This window comes from Agelaius phoeniceus, chromosome 21 (genome assembly GCF_051311805.1).
Source record: "Agelaius phoeniceus isolate bAgePho1 chromosome 21, bAgePho1.hap1, whole genome shotgun sequence".
In the NCBI taxonomy this organism is placed as follows: Eukaryota; Metazoa; Chordata; class Aves; order Passeriformes; family Icteridae; genus Agelaius; species Agelaius phoeniceus.
In genome coordinates, this window is record NC_135285.1 from 3,886,439 (window position 1) to 3,904,562 (window position 18,124).

General features: G+C 52.5%; 1 protein-coding gene across 1 annotated transcript in view; it reads right to left on the reverse strand.

The window, feature by feature from the left end:
- The window catches only part of ASTN2 (astrotactin 2), a 354,581-nt gene that overhangs the window by 123,293 nt on the left and 213,164 nt on the right, over positions 1-18,124 (reverse strand). Inside the window, exons 14-16 of the mRNA XM_054646417.2 lie at positions 2,646-2,770; positions 2,204-2,308; positions 650-829 (exon numbers count right to left, since the gene is read on the reverse strand). Coding sequence (XP_054502392.1) covers positions 650-829; positions 2,204-2,308; positions 2,646-2,770 — 410 coding nt within the window. The remainder of the gene's footprint in view (positions 1-649; positions 830-2,203; positions 2,309-2,645; positions 2,771-18,124) is intronic.

An 18,124-nucleotide genomic window follows, 5' to 3' on the forward strand; every position in this document is an offset into this window, starting at 1 on the left:
CCACCAGAGCAGGAGGCAAGTGCCCTGATGACCTCTGTCACCATCAGCCCTAAGGTGGGCTCTGTGATACACCACAGATATTTTTTTGAATAGGAGAATATCAGATCCAGGGCATATCCCCAAGTCCCTGGAGGAGAGAGATGAATTGGCAAATGGAAGGCTACAGCGATAAGGGAGTTTTTATAAACATAACCTAATTGTATTACTTCAAAGTCCTGAAGTTTATTGCCCTGTTTAATGATGTGTCTCGTTATTTATGGTGTAGCACAATGAGTCTGCTATTGATTTAATGCACTTCCTTAAAGACTGTCATTGTCACAAGCAATAAAACAAAGCCATTCTGAGACAGCTCATTTATGTCACATCTCCATCAGCTGACCCTGGCATGGGAGGGCCACTGTGGGGAAGGGGGTCACCTTGGGCAAGGATGGAGCCAGAGGGTGGAAGCTGAAGGGCAGGAGCAGGCAGGGTGGCTCAGGGATGCTGCAATGACATGTGCCAGCTGACACTGGGCACTCAGTTTGGGACCAGCCTCCTGCCTCCATGCCAGCATGGTGATGGTGTATGCATGGGAAAGGGGGTGGTGGGTGGAAACCAGCACATGACACCTGATGTTTGTGCCCCTGCCCGTTCCCATCACCGTCCTCACCTTTCTGGTACTGGAGCCAGAGCTGCTGCTGGACCTTCTTGCTGGGGAAGTGGATGGTGCAGCTGAACTCGGAGCCGTAGAGCGCCTCGGCGATGTAGTGGGAGCCAAACTGCTGGATGAAGGAGAGCAGCTCCTCCCGGCTGCTGTCCTTGTTCAGGATCTTCAGGATGTTTGCAAAGCCTGTGGGAGGGAGGCAGGGGGTGGGCTGGCAGCAACACCCAGGGGAAAGGAGCCCCAGAGGTTCTTGCTCAGGTCATACAAGGCCCCACATGGGTGCGGTTCCTCCTCTTGTGCCTGCCCCTGATCCTTTGGAATCCACCAGCTGTTATTACCCCAGGCTGTGGCTCTGACTTCCTTCTATGATTCCTCTCCCTAAGAGATTTCTCAGGTAATTTTACAGGGATGTGCACGTGAACATGTGCACACACACACACACACACACACACATATACACACAAACACACACAAAACCTCCATCCTTGCCAGCTCCTCTGCTCTTCAGCCTGCTGGCACATCATTAACTCTCCCCAGAGGATGTGCTTGGCCTTTGCTTGGCTGTATCCAGCACCAGAGATGTCCCATCCCTAGCACAACTGGGAACTATTTTTAGGGAAGCTGGAGACAGCCCAGGGGGACATGCAGGGCTGGGCTGGTGGCAGCTCCGTGGATGTGCAAAGGTCAAGGCATCACTTGAGCAACATCCATAGGGACAGCAGGGACCTCTGGCATGGGACAAGGACATGATGGACCCCTGCTGCTCTGTGCAGGTGAAATATCCTGGAGACACTGGTGACTCCACAGCACTTCAGCATCACTTAGAGCTGGCTGAAAGCACCGTTTTGGTTCAGTGCTGGAACGGAAAACATACTGCAAGAAAATACGTCATAGCTGTCACCAAAATGAGATTATCTGGCTGGTTGGTTGGTTGGTTTATTGAAAGAGAAGGTTGTTCTAATAAAAAAGCCAGAAGAATTCATTTTGAGCTGAACCCACATATTTTCTTCAGCTCTGAGCAGGTTATTTCATTTTGGGGCTGTGCAGCCTGTTAGCATTAAACCTTTTTTTTTTTTCCTTTCTCTCACCATTTAAAAACTCGTTGATTTTTAAATAAAAAATGCTATTTTGAAACGAAAAGGCAAAACATTTCAGGTCGCAACAAAATGTTTCAGCATTTCTGAAACAAAATGTGTAGCTGTAAAAACGTGGCAGTGAAATGTTTTGACATTTGCAGGATCCTCCCACCCACCCCTTCTTCATCTGTGACTCCCTGCTTTATATGACCTGCTTTTCCAAATGCTTCAGTTCCTTTTGAAACCACCTTTTTTAAGGGACTGACTGTTTTTTGTACATACAGATATATGCAGACACTCCAAAACAAATCCTTCCAGCTCATTGCTTTACTGGCTTCCTCCTGGCTTTGACCTCACCTCTTGCTGCCCAAACTCCCTGCCTCAGTTTCCGCATGGAGGTGGGAAATGTCAGTGGGATGCTTGGGGCAGAAAACCACCACTCACCCATGCAGAGACACATCTCCCTGCCCCTGGAATCCCTCACCTGCAGAGAGTGTGATGGAGCTCAGCTTCACCCTGTAGAGGTTGCTCCTGACCCGCCAGTGCTGCACCATGGGGTACCCCATGGCCTCGTCGTACTTGATGTCCCCTACGAAGGCAAAGCAGGCAGGTGACAGTGCTGACCATGCTCTGGGGAGTGCTTAATGCCCCCTCCCACCTTGCTGGGTGCTGCAGGGGGGAGAAATGGGGTGGTGGAAGGGCTGGAGAGCTCACTGGTGATGCCCTGGGGTACCTGGAGCAGCATTGGGACGGCTGTGACTGCTCACAGGGATGGAGATGCTGCTGGGATGGACACACATATCCCCCAGATTATTTCTGCCCCCGGCACAAAGGGGGTGCTGAAGCCCCTCAGGAGCCACACTGGGGTCCAGGCTGGGAGAAGGGGTTGTCCCTCCTGTGCTCTGGACCCTGGGGGCAGCTGGTACCTGTGAGGAGCTGCAGATCAGGGAGGGGCTCCGAGAGGACACCACGGCACTGCTCCTCCACGGGCAGAGGGATCACCAGGAGGCCATCAGCCAGCTGGGGGAAGTCCTTGATGAAGTTATTCTCCCTGCAGAGAGAAAAAAACAACTGCAAAGCAACGATGCAGGGCACGGCCAGGCAGTGGGGCTGAGCAGCCCTGGTGGCACCAGGACAGGCGGCGCAGGAGGACAGGGGACATCTCCTGGAGCAGGAGCCCTGCCAGGGGATGGGGTTTGCAGCCTCCCCACCAGCCAGCCTGGCTGTGCAGCCCTCTGAGATGATGCTTAATGAGCTCCCCAGGGACTGCAGCTCCATTAGTGCTCCAGAAATACAGAACTGCTCTCAGCCTGGGGACCCGGCCACTGGGTTTGGCCCAGATTTCCAAAGTGGGCCCCTGGAGAAGGGGCAAGGAAAGGAATGGCTGCTACACCTCAAAACTGCCCCTTTCCACACCTGCAGCATCTTCATGTGGACAGTGACCAAGCTCTGCTGGGGCTCCCCAGGCACCATCATCACCTCCACATTTTTCACCCCCCACCAGTGACTCACTCTCCAAAAGACAGAAAAAGTCTATTTTACAGACAGACACAAAAAAAACCCACTCTCATGCACAGCTCACTGTACAATTTTAACACACATGCAGGATCTTTTCTAACCTTGGCAGGTAAAACATTGTATAATAGGCCCCTAATGAATTGTTTCTAGAACAAGGGTAGCAGGGAAATGATTTGAAATGGTGAACAGACAGGTCTCTGGGAGACCAGCCTCCCCTGGTAAGCGAAATGCCTCGCGCCTGCGCCGAGGAAACAGGAGGGGGGATTTTAAATATTGATCTTAGAGCCAAAATATAGGCCAGGAGGCTTTGCATCCTCCAGGTGTGGAGACAAAAGGGCAGCAGAGCAGAAGAAAGGGAGGTTCCTGCAAAATCAGGTCAGCCCCAGGAGCTTGGGGGAGGTTCAGACTGGCACAGCCTGCCCCAGCTGCATTTTTTGTAATATATTTTCCTTTAAACAGCTGCTGATTTCACTCACCTACCCTGGTTTAACCCCCTGCAGCCCATCCCTGGGGGGATGATCCATCATCCTGTGGTCATCTCACAACTGGGAACACCCTGGCCACCTCCATGGGTCCCAGCACAGTGAGATGCTGATTTCAGGGAACATTTCCATGGGGTCCTCCCACTGCTCTGGGGCCAAGATGTGGCCACAGCAACCTGCACCAGAGGTGAGCAGGAAGCCACAGCCCTGTGCAACCAGGCTGGGGATGTTCCCAGCCCCCAGGCAGGACAGGAGCATCTGAAGGTAGGGACACATGAGTGGGGCACAGGAAGTGTTCAAAGCCAGACTGGATGGGTTCTACACTGGATGGTTTAGTGTAAAGTGTCCCTGCCCATGGCAGAAGGTTGAAACAAGATGATCTTTAAGGTTCCTTCCAACCCAAACCATTCCATGATTCCCTGGCTGCACAGGCAGCCTGCCTCATGCTACACCCCCATTTCAGAGCCACCAGCAGCTGACTGCATCTCAGGAGCATCACTTTCTGCACTGCCTCAGTGCAAAAAAGGAAAAACAGAGCTGTATTTTTCTGAGGGGAAAAGCCTCTCACTCCCAGCATGCTCACAAATCTCCAGTTGATCCCGCTGGGCACGGGATCCCCATGGTGGAATGTTCTGCTGCTCTGAGCCCTTTGCTGTCACAGCAATTCCAAATGGAAAACTGCAATTACTGCTGGAGCTGGGAGCCGTGTGGGTGGTGGGAAACTGGGCTGCAAAATAAAGCAAGTTGGTAGGGAACAGGGGGAGAAGCATGTTGGTGTCTCTGCTGCTCTGCCTCAGCAGAAAAGGGAAAACATCAGCGCTGCCAAATCCCAAAGCCATGGAGAAGTGTGATGGAAAAGCAGGATGCACTGAGCCTGCCTGCCATCCTGGGTGTGGGACTGACAGGTCAGCTCCCCATCCTGCACCAGCATGAGCACAGGGGCCAGGAGGGTCATGGCTGCCCAGCCCCATAGCCCACCTCTGAGAAGAGCAGGATTCCCAGGAGGAGGCTGGTGGAACCTTCCCAAGGGCTGTCCCACAGGAGGGGACAGACCTGGTATGCCCCAAGGGACACAAAGAGATGGCATGGCAGGTGCCTGAAGCTCCTGGTCATCCAGCACCCTGCACCCTGACATGGGGCAGAGGAGACACAAAGAGGCAGCATCTCCTCCTGCCCCACCTGAGCCATCTCAGCAGCACCCACCTGTCACAGACACATTTTCTGAAAAATCCTTTCCTTGGGATTTTTCCTCCTGAGAAGCTGAGAGGCCTCAGGAACAAAATGTAGACAATGGTTATCTGCTGCTGTGGAATGCAACAGGTGCATCTGGGATTGGTCTCATGTGGTTGTTTCTCATTAATGGCCAATCACAGTCAGCTGGCTCGGACTCTCTGTCCCAGCCACAAGCCTTTGTTATCATTCTTTCTTTTTCTATTCTTAGCCAGCCTTCTGATGAAATCCTTTCTTCTATTCTTTTGGTATAGTTTTAATATAATATATATCATAAAATAATAAATCAGCCTTCTGAAACATGGAGTCAGATCCTCATCTCTTCCCTCATCCTCAGACTCTGTGAACACCATCACACCACCCATGCCATGAGCTGTCCCTGGGCATGTCCCAGCTCATCCATGAGGCAGGACAGACCCAGGGGATGGTGGCCCATACCTGGGCAGCTCAGGAGGGAGAAGCTGAGGCATGAGGAGACCCACACACACCAGCTGCTGCTTCTATGAGAAGGCATTTACTCAACAGCCACATTCTGCAGGACCACTCTTGTTATCCATTTGTTCAACTGTTCCACACTCAAAAGGCCAAGGAAAAAACAGGGGCAAGAGGGAGTCAAGGAGTGGGCACGTGCCACAATGTGCTCCTGTCATGGGAGGGAGCAGCAGTGCAAGGCAGGACTTCAGGAGCACTTCCATGATGAATTCTTGCTACCAAGCCCTCCCCACATCTCTTCCAGTCTTCCCCACCTCCAGGCCCTGCTTCCTGCAATCCCAAGGCAGGCGTGAGCCAAAGCCATGCAGGGGGAGCACTCTGGACACTGTCCCTGTGCAGAGTCCTCACTGCCTGCAGGGGCAGGGTGGTGATGGGGACACTCCAGGCAGGGCACAGCATTCCATGGCCTGGCAGCTGGCAGAGGGCTCCTCTTCCACAGGGCATTCTAAACATCCCTGTGGCTTGCACGCTGCTCACTGTGGAGGCACAGGGGAGCCTCCTGCCAGACTTTTATTGCTCTCTGGAAGCTGTGACCAAAGCCAGAGGGCTCTGTGCAAGGGGCAGGGACACGGGTGAGGGGAGGGATGTGACAGCAGCCCTGTGCACGTCTTGTCACATGTGTCTCTAACTGGGGCACAGCCGAGCCACCGGCATCTCTGCAGGGCCAGGTGTGGGGGTCACTGGGTTACTGCAGTGGGCTCAGGCAGGATGCAGACAAACCTGCCAGCCCCACAGCATCCTCCTGTGCCTCTTGTTCTGCCCCTGGCACCTCCCCAGTGGAACAGCTGCCCAGGACTCACTGGAGCAGTGAGCACACAGCTCTCTCCAGCACAATGCACACGGAATCCACTCCCCAGCACTCTCCTGCTGGGGATCTGAGCATCTCCCAAGGCATTTTGCAGATATTGAGTCATTACAGGAGGAAATGCAGTTTCTCCCAGCAGCATCTGACCCAGAGCACGTGCCTGCCTGGGAGGGAACTGAGTCCATACAAACGAGCCTGATGCTGGGAAAGGTCAAATGGCCAAAGGCTCTAGCGAGCTCAGATACTGGGCTGAGGAGGAAGGCAGCTGCCTGGATTAAGCTGACTTCAAAATCCTGGCTTTGATGGACACTTGGTGTATCTTTAGCCGAGTCCTACAATGCACCCATTGCCTGGGGTGACACAGACAGCTGAGAGCAGCTCCCACATCTCGGGGTGCTGCTGGGGTGACAGCAACTGGCAGCTGCTCAGTACCAGGAGCAGGGCTCAGGCAGGAAGAGCCTGCTGTGGCACTGTTCTCCTGTCCTCCTGAAACCAGATGCACAATCCAGCTGTGTTTTTGGGGACTGTGACCTTTAACAGCACAGCCAAGGTCGTGCAGCAGAGCTGTGGTGCAGCACTGGCAGTGCTGGCAGCTGCTCACACAGCCCGTGGGAAGCCTCCAGAAAGGACCAGAAAAGGCAAAATGGGGTTTGTGGGGAGCAGGAGAGCTCAGTGCAGGCCCTGGGGAGGAGCTGGAGTGCTGTGGTCTTCCAGGACTGAGCCATGGCTGCTGGATTCTGCTCCAGGGCACGGTTCTGCTGGCCCTGGGGCACCACGTCTCCTTGCTGAGATGCTCAAAGCCAGAGCCAAGCTGGCAGTGGGATTTTGGCCTGCAGCAGGGAGAGATCAGCTGGTGGCTGACATGCCTTCCATTTTCCTGTTAGCAACACTGCTGGGTGAAGGAGCAGCTTCTCCTCTTTAGCTCAGTCAGCTGTGGCTTCCTCCCTTGGCACTCTGCTCCCACAGGACACAGCCTTGAGGATGCACTCTGCAAACCAACCCTTCCTGCAGCTCCAGAACTCCCACTGCACATTCCAAGCATCAGCTGATGTGGGGCTTCCTGCCTCCACCCAACACTGCCAGGGATGCACACCCTGCACCACCTGGGCAAGTATATTCATGAAGGGGTAAATATATAAATGTTATGTATAAAGTGACCCCACAAGTGATTAGCTTATGCCCTGAAGCGTGAGATTTAATTACCCTTATCTGAGCCAGCACAGCTACAAATGTTAATCACATTATCATCCAGCAAGCTTATGTTCAGCAAAGTGACTACTCCTTTCTGCTATGCAAGCCTGAGAGGACGCCTGCTCTGGCAAAGAATTAGTTATTAATCTCACTTCTTTCTGTCCCACAATGGCTCAGGGAGAACACCATGGATTTGAGGTTATTTAGTGCCAGCTTTTCACCCAAATTTCCCTTGGAGAAGCTGCCTGCAAGATCAGCAGAGCCCAGCTTGACAAGGGGACATTGAGAAATAGCTTCCTTTTAGCTTGTCATCACCAAAAAAAAAAAAAAAATTGATCTGGAGTCACTGGGAAGCAGAAAAGAGGGTGTCCTGTTGCTACAGCCACTTAGGAGAAGGTAAGCACACTGTAAATCTGCCCCAGCACATCTCCATGACCTCAGGCACTGGTGAATTATAAAGGTTTAATGCAAACCCTGTGAAGCAGCAGTTACTTACTCCAAATTTACTGAGCATTAATTTCAGCGAGTCCCCACTCCTGTAGAACAAGGCAGGATAAAAGAGGAGATTTTATCCAGTTGGATTTTGCCAAGTTCAGGAGCCCCTTCAGTTCCCCACCTCTCAGCCTTAACCACTGCTTGCAATGAAGTGTGGTTGGACCAGGATGCAGGGGAAAAGGAGAGCACCAATATCATCCCTGATGCTGTGCATAGGACCTGTGAGAAATAGCTGCTCACTCTTCATATTTTAGGAAGGTTTATTAAACCTTATCAAAAATACAATAGAAGGCTGAATAAAGAAAAAAGGTTACAGCGCGGGGAGCAAAAGATTTTCCCTGCCATGTGCTCAGCCCCCTCACCATGGAGGTTTTCCCTTTTTAACCCTTTAATCCCTCCCAAAGTTCTGCCCATCAACCCCTTCTTTGCTGTCCAGTGGTGGAGATCTCCTCCTCAAATCCTGACTGGAGCTCAGGTGTCCCACAGTGACAAGCCAGCCCTGCCAGCTGTCCCTTGATAACCACACAAGGGGTACAACATAAATATAAATCTATCATACTTTTCTTAACCTACATACATGATATTTGTCTGTTAATTGTGAGAGTCAGTCATGGCATTATCCATCTGTCACAGACCTGTCTCTGTGTCCCCCTTCATGGCCAGCAATAACCAGCCTGACAGTGTCCAATAGCTGCCTCACCCCCTGGCTCAGGGAGAATTAGCATTTAAATTGAGGTGTTTCAGGAGGTAAATCACACCAGCCAGCCCTGGTGCTCCTGGGCTGGTGTGAGGTGTCTGCAGGCTGCTGCTCAGCACCATCCCCTCCACACAGCCCCAGGCTGAGCCCCCAAACCCTGCATGGGGCTGGGAGCTCCCATCAGCAGTGGCTCTGTGACCGTGTTCACAGGGGTCTGAGGAGGAGGGAAGAGATGAGGATCTGACTCCATGGTTCAGAAGGCTGATTTGTTATTTTATGATATATATATATATTATATTAAAACTATACTAAAAGAATAGAAGAAAGGATTTCATCAGAAGGCTGGCTAAGAATAGAAAAAGAAAGAATGATAACAAAGGTTTGTGGCTCAGCTTCTCTGTCCAAGCCAGTTGACTGTGATTGGCCATTAATTAGAAACAACCACATGAGCCCAATCCCAGATGCACCTGTTGCATTCCACAGCAGCAGATAACCATTGGTTACATTTTGTTCCTGAGGCCTCTCAGCTTCTCAGGAGGAAAAATCTCAAGGAAACGATTTTTCATAAATCCTGTCTGTGACAGTGCTCTGCCAACATGACCTGATCTTCCCACAGAGCATCTCCAAACATCCCCCAGGTACCACAGCCCTCCCCAGGGCCACACAGGCCCAGCAATGCCACTGAGCACTGAAGGGAACTCAGCCAGTGGTGCCCAGCACTGTGGTACTGAGAGTGAACATGAGGTTCCTCAATCACCTCCATGAATAAAATGTGCATCCTCTCCTGAAGCCATTTCCAAAGGAAACACAAAGGAATTCGCTCTGAGAGGAGAGATGGAGAAGCTGTGAGCAACAATCAGGAGCACCTGTGCCTGGAGAAAAGCAAAAGAATCACAGGCTCACAGATTTGTGATTCCAACAGGGTTGGAATGGACTTAAAGCTCATCTTATTCCACCCCTGCCATGGGCAGGGACACCTCCCACTGTCCCAGGTGCTCCCAGCCCTGTCCAGCCTGGCCTTGGGCACTGCCAGGGATCCAGGGGCAGCCCCAGCTGCTCTGGGCACCCTGTGCCAGGGCCTGCCCACCCTCACAGTGGTTCAGCAGCCTTGTCCTGAGCCTAGAACCTGGTAGCAGGAGCACCATGACACATCTGGCCTGTGTGCCCTCCCTCCTTGAGTGGAAGGTCTGGGCAATACCCAACACCTGTGGATGGAGGGAAGTTTGCCCATCTGCAAGGGGCTGGAGCTGCTCAGAGTCTGCCAGGAGGATCCATGTCTTGTTCCATGGATCTGCTCTTCAGGGTGACTCCCTGCATTAGCTTTGTCACCACTGACAGCCAAAGGCCCTGACCTTGTCAGCTTCCATAAATTCAGCAACTGCCAGCTCTTTATGGCTCGATGGAGACCACAGCCAGAGCTCCTGGAGCTGCTCATGGAGCTCCTGCCCACCAGGCTGTGGCCACTGTGAGGTGGCCTGGGCACAGCTTCTCTATGGGAAACATCTGTCCAAGCTGAGAGAGCTGGAGCCAGGCTGGACACGTCCTGTGGGTGCAGACTGCAGTGCTGAGCTGAGCCAAGGCTGGGATCCTCTCCCACAGGTTGTTTGGGTGCTGTTTGCAATCCTTTCCAAGTGCTGCTTTCCTTGGCATTGTTTGTAAGGAGACAACAAATGCAGAACTCCCACTGACTCCAGAGGAGCCAGGACTGCCCACTGAGGCTTCCCAAAGATGCTGTGCCTGACTTGATGCAGTTCCTCTGGGATTTGGGCACAGCATCCTGCAGCCCTGTGCACCAGCAGCCCCAGTTTTCCAGGGAAACTCACACCCCAGCTGTGGCGCCCTGGGAAGCACAAGCACAGCCTTTTAATATTAATATTTGCCTTTCCAATGTAAATTCAGACCCAGCTCTCCACTCAGCACACACATCCATTCTCTTTAACAATTTGAGATCTTAAACATTGCTTTTTTTTTTTCCCCCACTCTCCTAAGCTTCATTGTTAACCTTTAAGATGAAGATAAGGCATAAAGGTTTGGAAAGGAATCAGGAGGGACCCTGGAAATGAGCCAGGAGCAGTGTTAATACTGGGCTGCACATCATATCTCTTCAGTTCTTCTCTCCCCCCAGGGTGACTCGGACTGCTCTTGACTACCACCATGGTATTACAAACTCTAATGAGGTTTGGAAAATAAGAAACCCACTGCGGCGTGGGAGAAACTAATAGAAATTGTTTTGTCTTCTCTCTATTAGTCATTAGAAGCAGAAGAAAAACAGCCACAGGCAACGGCAGGGCTGCAATACCACCACACATTTCATATACTGGCACTCTGACAATGTCATTTCAGCACAGTTATTGCTCCCACTTCCCCTCCACACCAGACCTCCCGTACACCAGTGTGGGCTCCAGCTGTGCCAGCATCCCTGTGCCACCATCCCAAGCCCAGGGTGCCCATGCAGGGTGTTTGGCCAGCCCATGGCTCTGCCAGCATGGACCATCACCAGCCTGGTGCCTCCAAGGGACAGGCAGTGCCCAGGCAGGAGATGATCCCACCAGCAGGCAGCCAGAACACTGGAGAATTAGCTGGGATTTGTGACTGCAGCTGCAGAGCTGCGTTTCTGTGTGTGAACTTAATTACAGAACCACAAAACTATGCACAGGGTGAGCACCTGCAGTGACCTCACCCCTGCCACCCTCCCAGGGAACTGTGCTGCCAGGAGCCAATGCTGCCAGGAGCCAAGCCCCAGTCCTGGGCTCAGTGAGGTGCCTGGAGCACTGCCCACATCCCTTCCCTCCTCCCAGCTCTGTGGCCATCGTGCCCTGGGTGCTTGATGGCTGCCCACGGGCACAGATGGAGAGTGGCAGTGCTGGCATACCTTGCAGATGTTTGCCTGCTGCCCATGGGCACAGATGGAGAGTGGCAGTGCTGGCACACCCTGCAGATGTTTGCTTGCCTCCCACAGGCACAGATGATAACTGGCAGTGCTGCCACACCCTCCAGATGTTTGCTGCTGCCCATGGGCAGAGATGACAAGTGGCAGTGCTGGCATCCCCTGCAGATGTTTGCCTGCTGCCCACAGGTGCCTGATGATAACTGGCAGTGCTGGCACACTTTCCAGATGTTTGCTGTTGCCCACAGGCACAGATGGAGAGTGGCAGTGCTGGCACACCCTGCAGATGTTTGCTGCTGCCCACGGGCACAGATGATAACTGGCAGTGCTGGCACACTTTCCAGATGTTTGCTGCTGCCCATGGGCACAGATGGAGAGTGGCAGTGCTGGCACACCCTGCAGATGTTTGCTGCTGCCCATGGGCACAGATGGAGAGTGGCAGTGCTGCCACACCCTGCAGATGTTTGCCTGCTGCCCATGGGCACAGATGGAGAGTGGCAGTGCTGGCACACCCTCCAGATGCTTGCTGCTGCCCATGGGCACAGATGGAGAGTGGCAGTGCTGCCACACCCTGCAGATGTTTGCTGCTGCCCATGGGCACAGATGGAGAGTGGCAGTGCTGCCACACCCTGCAGATGTTTGCCAGCTGCCCACAGGCACAGATGGAGAGTGGCAGTGTTCCCTCCAAGGCTGGGGCTGGGCACTCAGGCTGCTCTGCCTGTGCTGGGGGGAAATGAACTGGCACCAACACACAAACACCTCGAGCTTTCATCTCCAGGGAGGTGTCACTGAAGGCAGCAGCCCATGGGACACTGCTCCTGCAGCCCAGGCAGGGCACCACAGCAGCAAAGAGCATCTCTGGGGCACAGGGAGGGGGGTGAGGGATGCTGGACCTGTCCTCACCCCCTGTTCCAGCTTTCCTCTGCACAGAGCCACCAGCATCCAAACCAGGCCACACTGCCCAGGAACCAGGGGCAGAGGAAGATTTAGGGGGTCTGGATTATGGCACAGGGCTCCTAGCAGAGCTTGTCCACCACTTTTGGGACACTGGCTACAACTGATGGGGCCCAAGCCCAAACCCAGCACTTGCTTCCAGGTTTATGCAGTCATGAGCTACACTGCAACAGGCAGAGCAGCAAATGCTCCACCTCTGGAGAGGACACTTGGGATGGGAAAGAGAAAGACAAGATTTTGTGCTGCACTGAGGACTGCATCCAAGCCCTGCTGCTACCTCAGGAGCAGGTATGGCTTGACAGCTGGCATAGCTGTGGAGTGCTCAGATGTCCCCACGCTGGTGACTGCTCCTGACTGCATTGCCTGGAGCAAAGATTCACATTGCTAAGTCAATGTCAAGCTGATTTAGTCCTTGGATGGGGCATCTCCATCAACCAGTGCTTGCACTAGCAAGGAAGAGCAGTGAGGGGCTGCTGAATGTCAGCCTTGTCCCTGGAGGTGACACTGAAGGGGCCCCATGGTGTGGGCAGCACAAACCCACAGCCCACCTAATGGGGACCAGCACAGTGCCCATACAGCCATGGAAAAATGCTGCTATCACACCCTAAAGTCACAATTTACTGCCTCAAACCCCCTGTCTCATTCTTCCCTTGCTTTTCAGCTGAACATAATCTGTATTTTCATGTGTCCTGAGTGGGCACAGAGCTCCCATGGCCCAGGAGCAGCTGCAGCTCTTGTGAGATGAGGAAGGAAGAAGCAGCAATTCCTCTCTGCAAGGCTATAAAGCCCATAAGGACCCCCTGGGATGGAAGGTACTCCATAAATCTGAGCTGTTATTATAAAACCAATCTCCACCACATCTCTTAATAATGCAGATTAACTGTGCAGCACCAGCACTATAATTAATATCATAAAAGTCAGAGATGGGAAAGGCCAGTGAGGCCATGCCATGGACTGCCCCCCACAGCACAGGGAAAGGGGAAAACTCCTGGGTGCCACCAGAGCCTGGGGCAGTGCTGGGCACCATGAAGGGAGCAGTGACAGAGGGGGTGGCACATGGATCACCACATCTCTGCCAAAGCCAGGAGGGGAGCAGAGCCCAGCCCTTGGCTCTGCAAGTACCCAGTGCCACCCCCTCATCCCTCCCCTCCTGTCCATACAATCAGGCAATTCTTTAGGCTGGAGAAGACCTTGAAGATGACTGAGTCAAACCATTAACACAGCACTGCCAAGGCCACCACTAAACCATGTCCCCAGGTGTGACAGCCACATGCCTTGGAATCCCTCCAAGGATGGTGTAACTTCACTGCTGATCTGAGCAATCTGTGCCAGGCCTTGACACCACTTTTGGTGAAAAAAATTTTCAAATATCCAGTATAAACATCACCTCAAGCAACCTGAGGCTGTTTCATCTTGTCTTATTGTCACTCAGGAGAAGAGACCAACCTCTCAGTGTCTTCCCTTGAACCTCCTTTTCTCCAGGCTAAACACCTCCAGCTTCCTCATGGACTTGTGCTCCAGAACCTTCCCCAGTTCCCTTCCCTTCTCTGGACACACTTGAGCACCTCAATGTCCTTCTTTTTATGAGGGGCCCAGAACTGAGCCCAGCATTTGAGGTGCCCTTCACCAGTACAGAATACACAGGGACAATCACTGCCCTGGTCCTGCTGGCCACACCATTGCTGGTACAAGCCAAGGTGCCACTGCTCTTCTGGGTCTCCTGGGCACACTGCTGGCCTCTCTGCCAAATCCTTATGGTGTCACCATCAACTTTTCACCAGGTGGACTCAGAAGACCTCAGGGAACCCCCTGACAGCTGTGTGGGGACATGAGTGTGGAATGACCATGGCAGGGCAGGCAGAGCCTGTGTCCCACCTTCCCAAGGTGTCACCCTGTTTTTTTTAAGATTTTCTAAGCCTTCTGATGTTAACACTCTTGTAGTGAACTTTCTCACACACCTTCTGTAAATAACTCATTGTTTTGCATTCCTTTATAGAAGAAGAGAAAGTTGATAAACTGTTAGTTTGACCAGTGTCATTGGAGAAATAACACTGTCACCCTCCAATCCACTGTCACTTTTAGAAAACTATAAATGTTAGAGTCAGAAAATAAACTTCCCTTTTTTCTTCACCTTAAAACCAGCAGTGTGTGCTTGTGTTTTCTCATGTTCTATAGTGACACCCAAGGGATGAGCATTTCCCCACACCCTGCACCTCCCATCCCACAAGGAGCTTCCACAGCCAGGAGACACAAGCCTGCCATACACACAGAGCTCAGCATCATTCCCAGACTCAGATCTGCCTGCCCAGGGACCAGCCCTGCTCCTCACTGCCTCCCAACCCACAGACCAAGCCCCAGGGCACTCTCCCTTCCTCCACATCCCTCTCCCATCTTTCTCTTGTCCTTTGTGCCGCCCATGCACGGCCCTGGCACTGCTCCCTGCCTGCTCGTGGCCCTGGCAGTGTGGCAGCAGGCAGGGCAGGTGAGGGGCTTGGAACACAAGCCCTATAAGGAGCATTTGAAGGAGCTGGGGCTGTTTAGCCTGAAGAAGAGGAGGCTTAGAGGTGACTTTATTGCTCTCTACACTTTCCTGAAGGGAGGTTGCAGACAGGTGGGGTTGGTCTCTGACAGAACCAGAGGACACAGTCTTAAGCTACAGCAGGGAAGGTATAGGTTGGATATTAGGAAAAAAAAAATCACTGAAAGAATAATAAAGTACTGGAATGCTCTTCCCAGGGAGGTGGTAGAATCAGCATCTATGGATGTGTTTAAAAAAAGACTGGACATGGCACTTGGTGCTATAGTCTAGTTTGTCACAGACATCTTCTATGAAAAATTCTTTCCTTAAGATTTTTCCTCCTGAGAAGCTGAGAGGCCTCAGGAACAAAATGTAACCAATGGTTATCTGCTGCTGTGGAATGCAACAGGTGCATCTGGGATTGGCTCACGTGGTTGTTTCTAATTAATGGCCAATCACAGCCCAGCTGGCTCAGAGTCCAAGCCACAAACCTTTGTTATTCATTCTTTCCTATTCTATTCTTAGCCAGCCTTCTGATGAAATCCTTTCTTCTATTCTTTTAGTGTAGTTTTAATGTAATATATATCATAAAATAATAAATCAGCCTTCTGAAACATGGAGTCAGATCCTCATCTCTTCCCTCATCCTCAGACCCCTGTGAACACGGTCACATCTGGTTGAGGTGTTAGGGCATAGCTTGGACTCAATGATCTTAGAGGTCTCTTCCAACCTCATTATTCTGTGTTTCTGTAATTCTGTGGCTCTGTAGCACAGCCCTGCTGTGTGGCAGCTCCGTGGTGAGTGCTGTGGGATCAGCTGTGGGAATGCAAATCTGCACTTCCCCCGCCGCAGCAGCGCTAACAGGATAATGAATATTTTCATCAGCTGCAGAGAATACAAACATCTGTGCAGGCTGGGGGAGTGGGGAGCAGGGCTGGGGGGAGGAACAGCTCCCTGGCATCCCTCACTGCAGGGGCAGCAGCTCCACTGCCAGGGAAGGGAAAGTTCTGGTCCCTGAGCCAGGAGAAGCCCATGGATGACATTCCCTCAGCTCCAGTGGGTGCTGGCACTGGCTCTGACAGCAGTGCCTTGGCTCTGGACTGTGCTGCTGCCTCTAAGAACCTTCCACCCCTGCCATGGCAGGGACACCTCCCACTGCCCCAGATTACTCCCAGCCCTGTCCAGCCTGGCCTTGGGCACTGCCAGGGATCCAGGGCCTGCCCACCCTTTGATTGAGTAAATTCTTCCTCATCTGAATCTCACAATCACAGATGTACAATTGGTTTTGGGCTCTGGCTGCAGGGGCAGCTTCCACCACAGCCATCCCTCCTCCTCCCTCTCCCTGAGGCTGAGACACATGCTGGGAGCAGTGGGGCTCTCACAGGCAGTGACCCAACAGCAGAGGCTGACTCTCTGTGAGGTTATCCTGCTACCTGCACAGACAGGAATGGAATGGAGCAGCTCAGAGGCGCATCCAGAGCTGGGATGGGGCAGCAGGAGGTGGCTGCAAGGGCCATGTCCATGTTCACCAAGGATGTGACAGCCCATTTCCCAAATCCCACTTGCAGCTGGTGCAGAACCAGCTGAGAATGCCAGTATTTGAACAGGCTCTGTTACAAAGCATCTCTTCCACCCTGGACCCCTGAATTGTCTGACACCACACCTGCTTTTGTTTTTGTAGAATTAAAGATGCCCCCAACCTGCTGCAGAAGCATGTGGCTGCAGACTGGGCAGCACCAGCTCAAAGCCACTCAATCTGTCAGCCTTTTGGTGGCATGAGAGCCGTGAAATGGAAAGGGATGCAACAGGGACCTGACTGACGGAATGCTGTGCTAATTGCATTAGTCATTTATACACTGGATTGGAAAAAAAACCTCACTGCTGACCCCAGCCAGTGAAGATGTGCTCAAAATACAGTGTGTGTCTGTGGGCTCTGAAACATCCCATACATCCCACAGCAGATCCCACCTTCACAGAGCTGCTGAACCCCTCATAACCCCTTAGCTGCTACTCAGGACCACAGCATGAGGAGTTAGCCTGGCTTGGAAAGACATCATTGCTTCCAACTAGCGTGTCTGAGGCTTCAAAGTTGTGAACAGGTAATAGAACTGCAGCAACAAACAATAAAAAGATGAATGAAATGGAAGGCAGCCACTGGAAAAGAGATCCATCCATTATCCTGGCCTGAAGGGTAATAGGTAAACAAGGCACTGGTGCACGGGCTGGTGCTGGGCTCAGGAATAATAAACAGCACAATTATAACTCCTGTGCTTGGAGGTTTCAAAGAGAGGGAGGAAAAGAGGGAGGGCAGGGAAGGTGTTATTGTAACCACTCACAGACATGATATTTGTGTTGCTGGGGGACAGCAGGATGTGAGCTCCAAGCCAGGGGCACCAGCACAGCCCCTGCAGCCTCTCACACCCAGGTGTGGTGCTGAGCCCCCATCCCAGTGCCTGGCACACCCAGGGGTGGGAGTGTTGTCTAATATATCAAGAGCTCTATCACCATTATAGTGCAAGGATTCCATATCACCAGAGTCCCATACCTCTCAATGTTTCTCACAGGCAGCTCCTCCAAGCACTGACTCCTCCTGGTCCCTGCAGTAACCATCTGACTCCAGATCCCCCCCAATCCACTCTTTTATACCACTGCTCTTATTGGCTACAGCTGTGGCCTGTTAAGATCAGGCCTGCTCCTAATCTTTAGTGATTGGTTCAGCTGCAACTCGCTGGGGGCTAAGATTACATTCTGTACCACCTTCATTTACCCATTCTGTGTCCCCCTACATGGCAGGGCACCAGGTGAACAGGGGATGGGTGGAGATGCTTCCCAAGCAGCCCTGGCAAGGGTGGCACTGAGCTGCCAGCTCACCCTGCTGGTTTATTGAGGGATGAGAAGCACTGAGGGGAAGAAGAGACAGATTTAGAAGGAACTGGCCAAACTGCCCATCAATATTGTGAGAATTCCTCACATCATCTCAGTGACCTGACAGCACAAAGGGAGATGTGGGGAGGCAGAGCCTCCTGGAAGCAGCTGGGGCAGTGCCCATCCCTCCCTGCAGCACCCCTGGCACCTCAGCACCCCCTCCAACCTGCTCCCTTCCCTTCCTCAAGGCTGCAAAGAAGCAGCAGCCCTA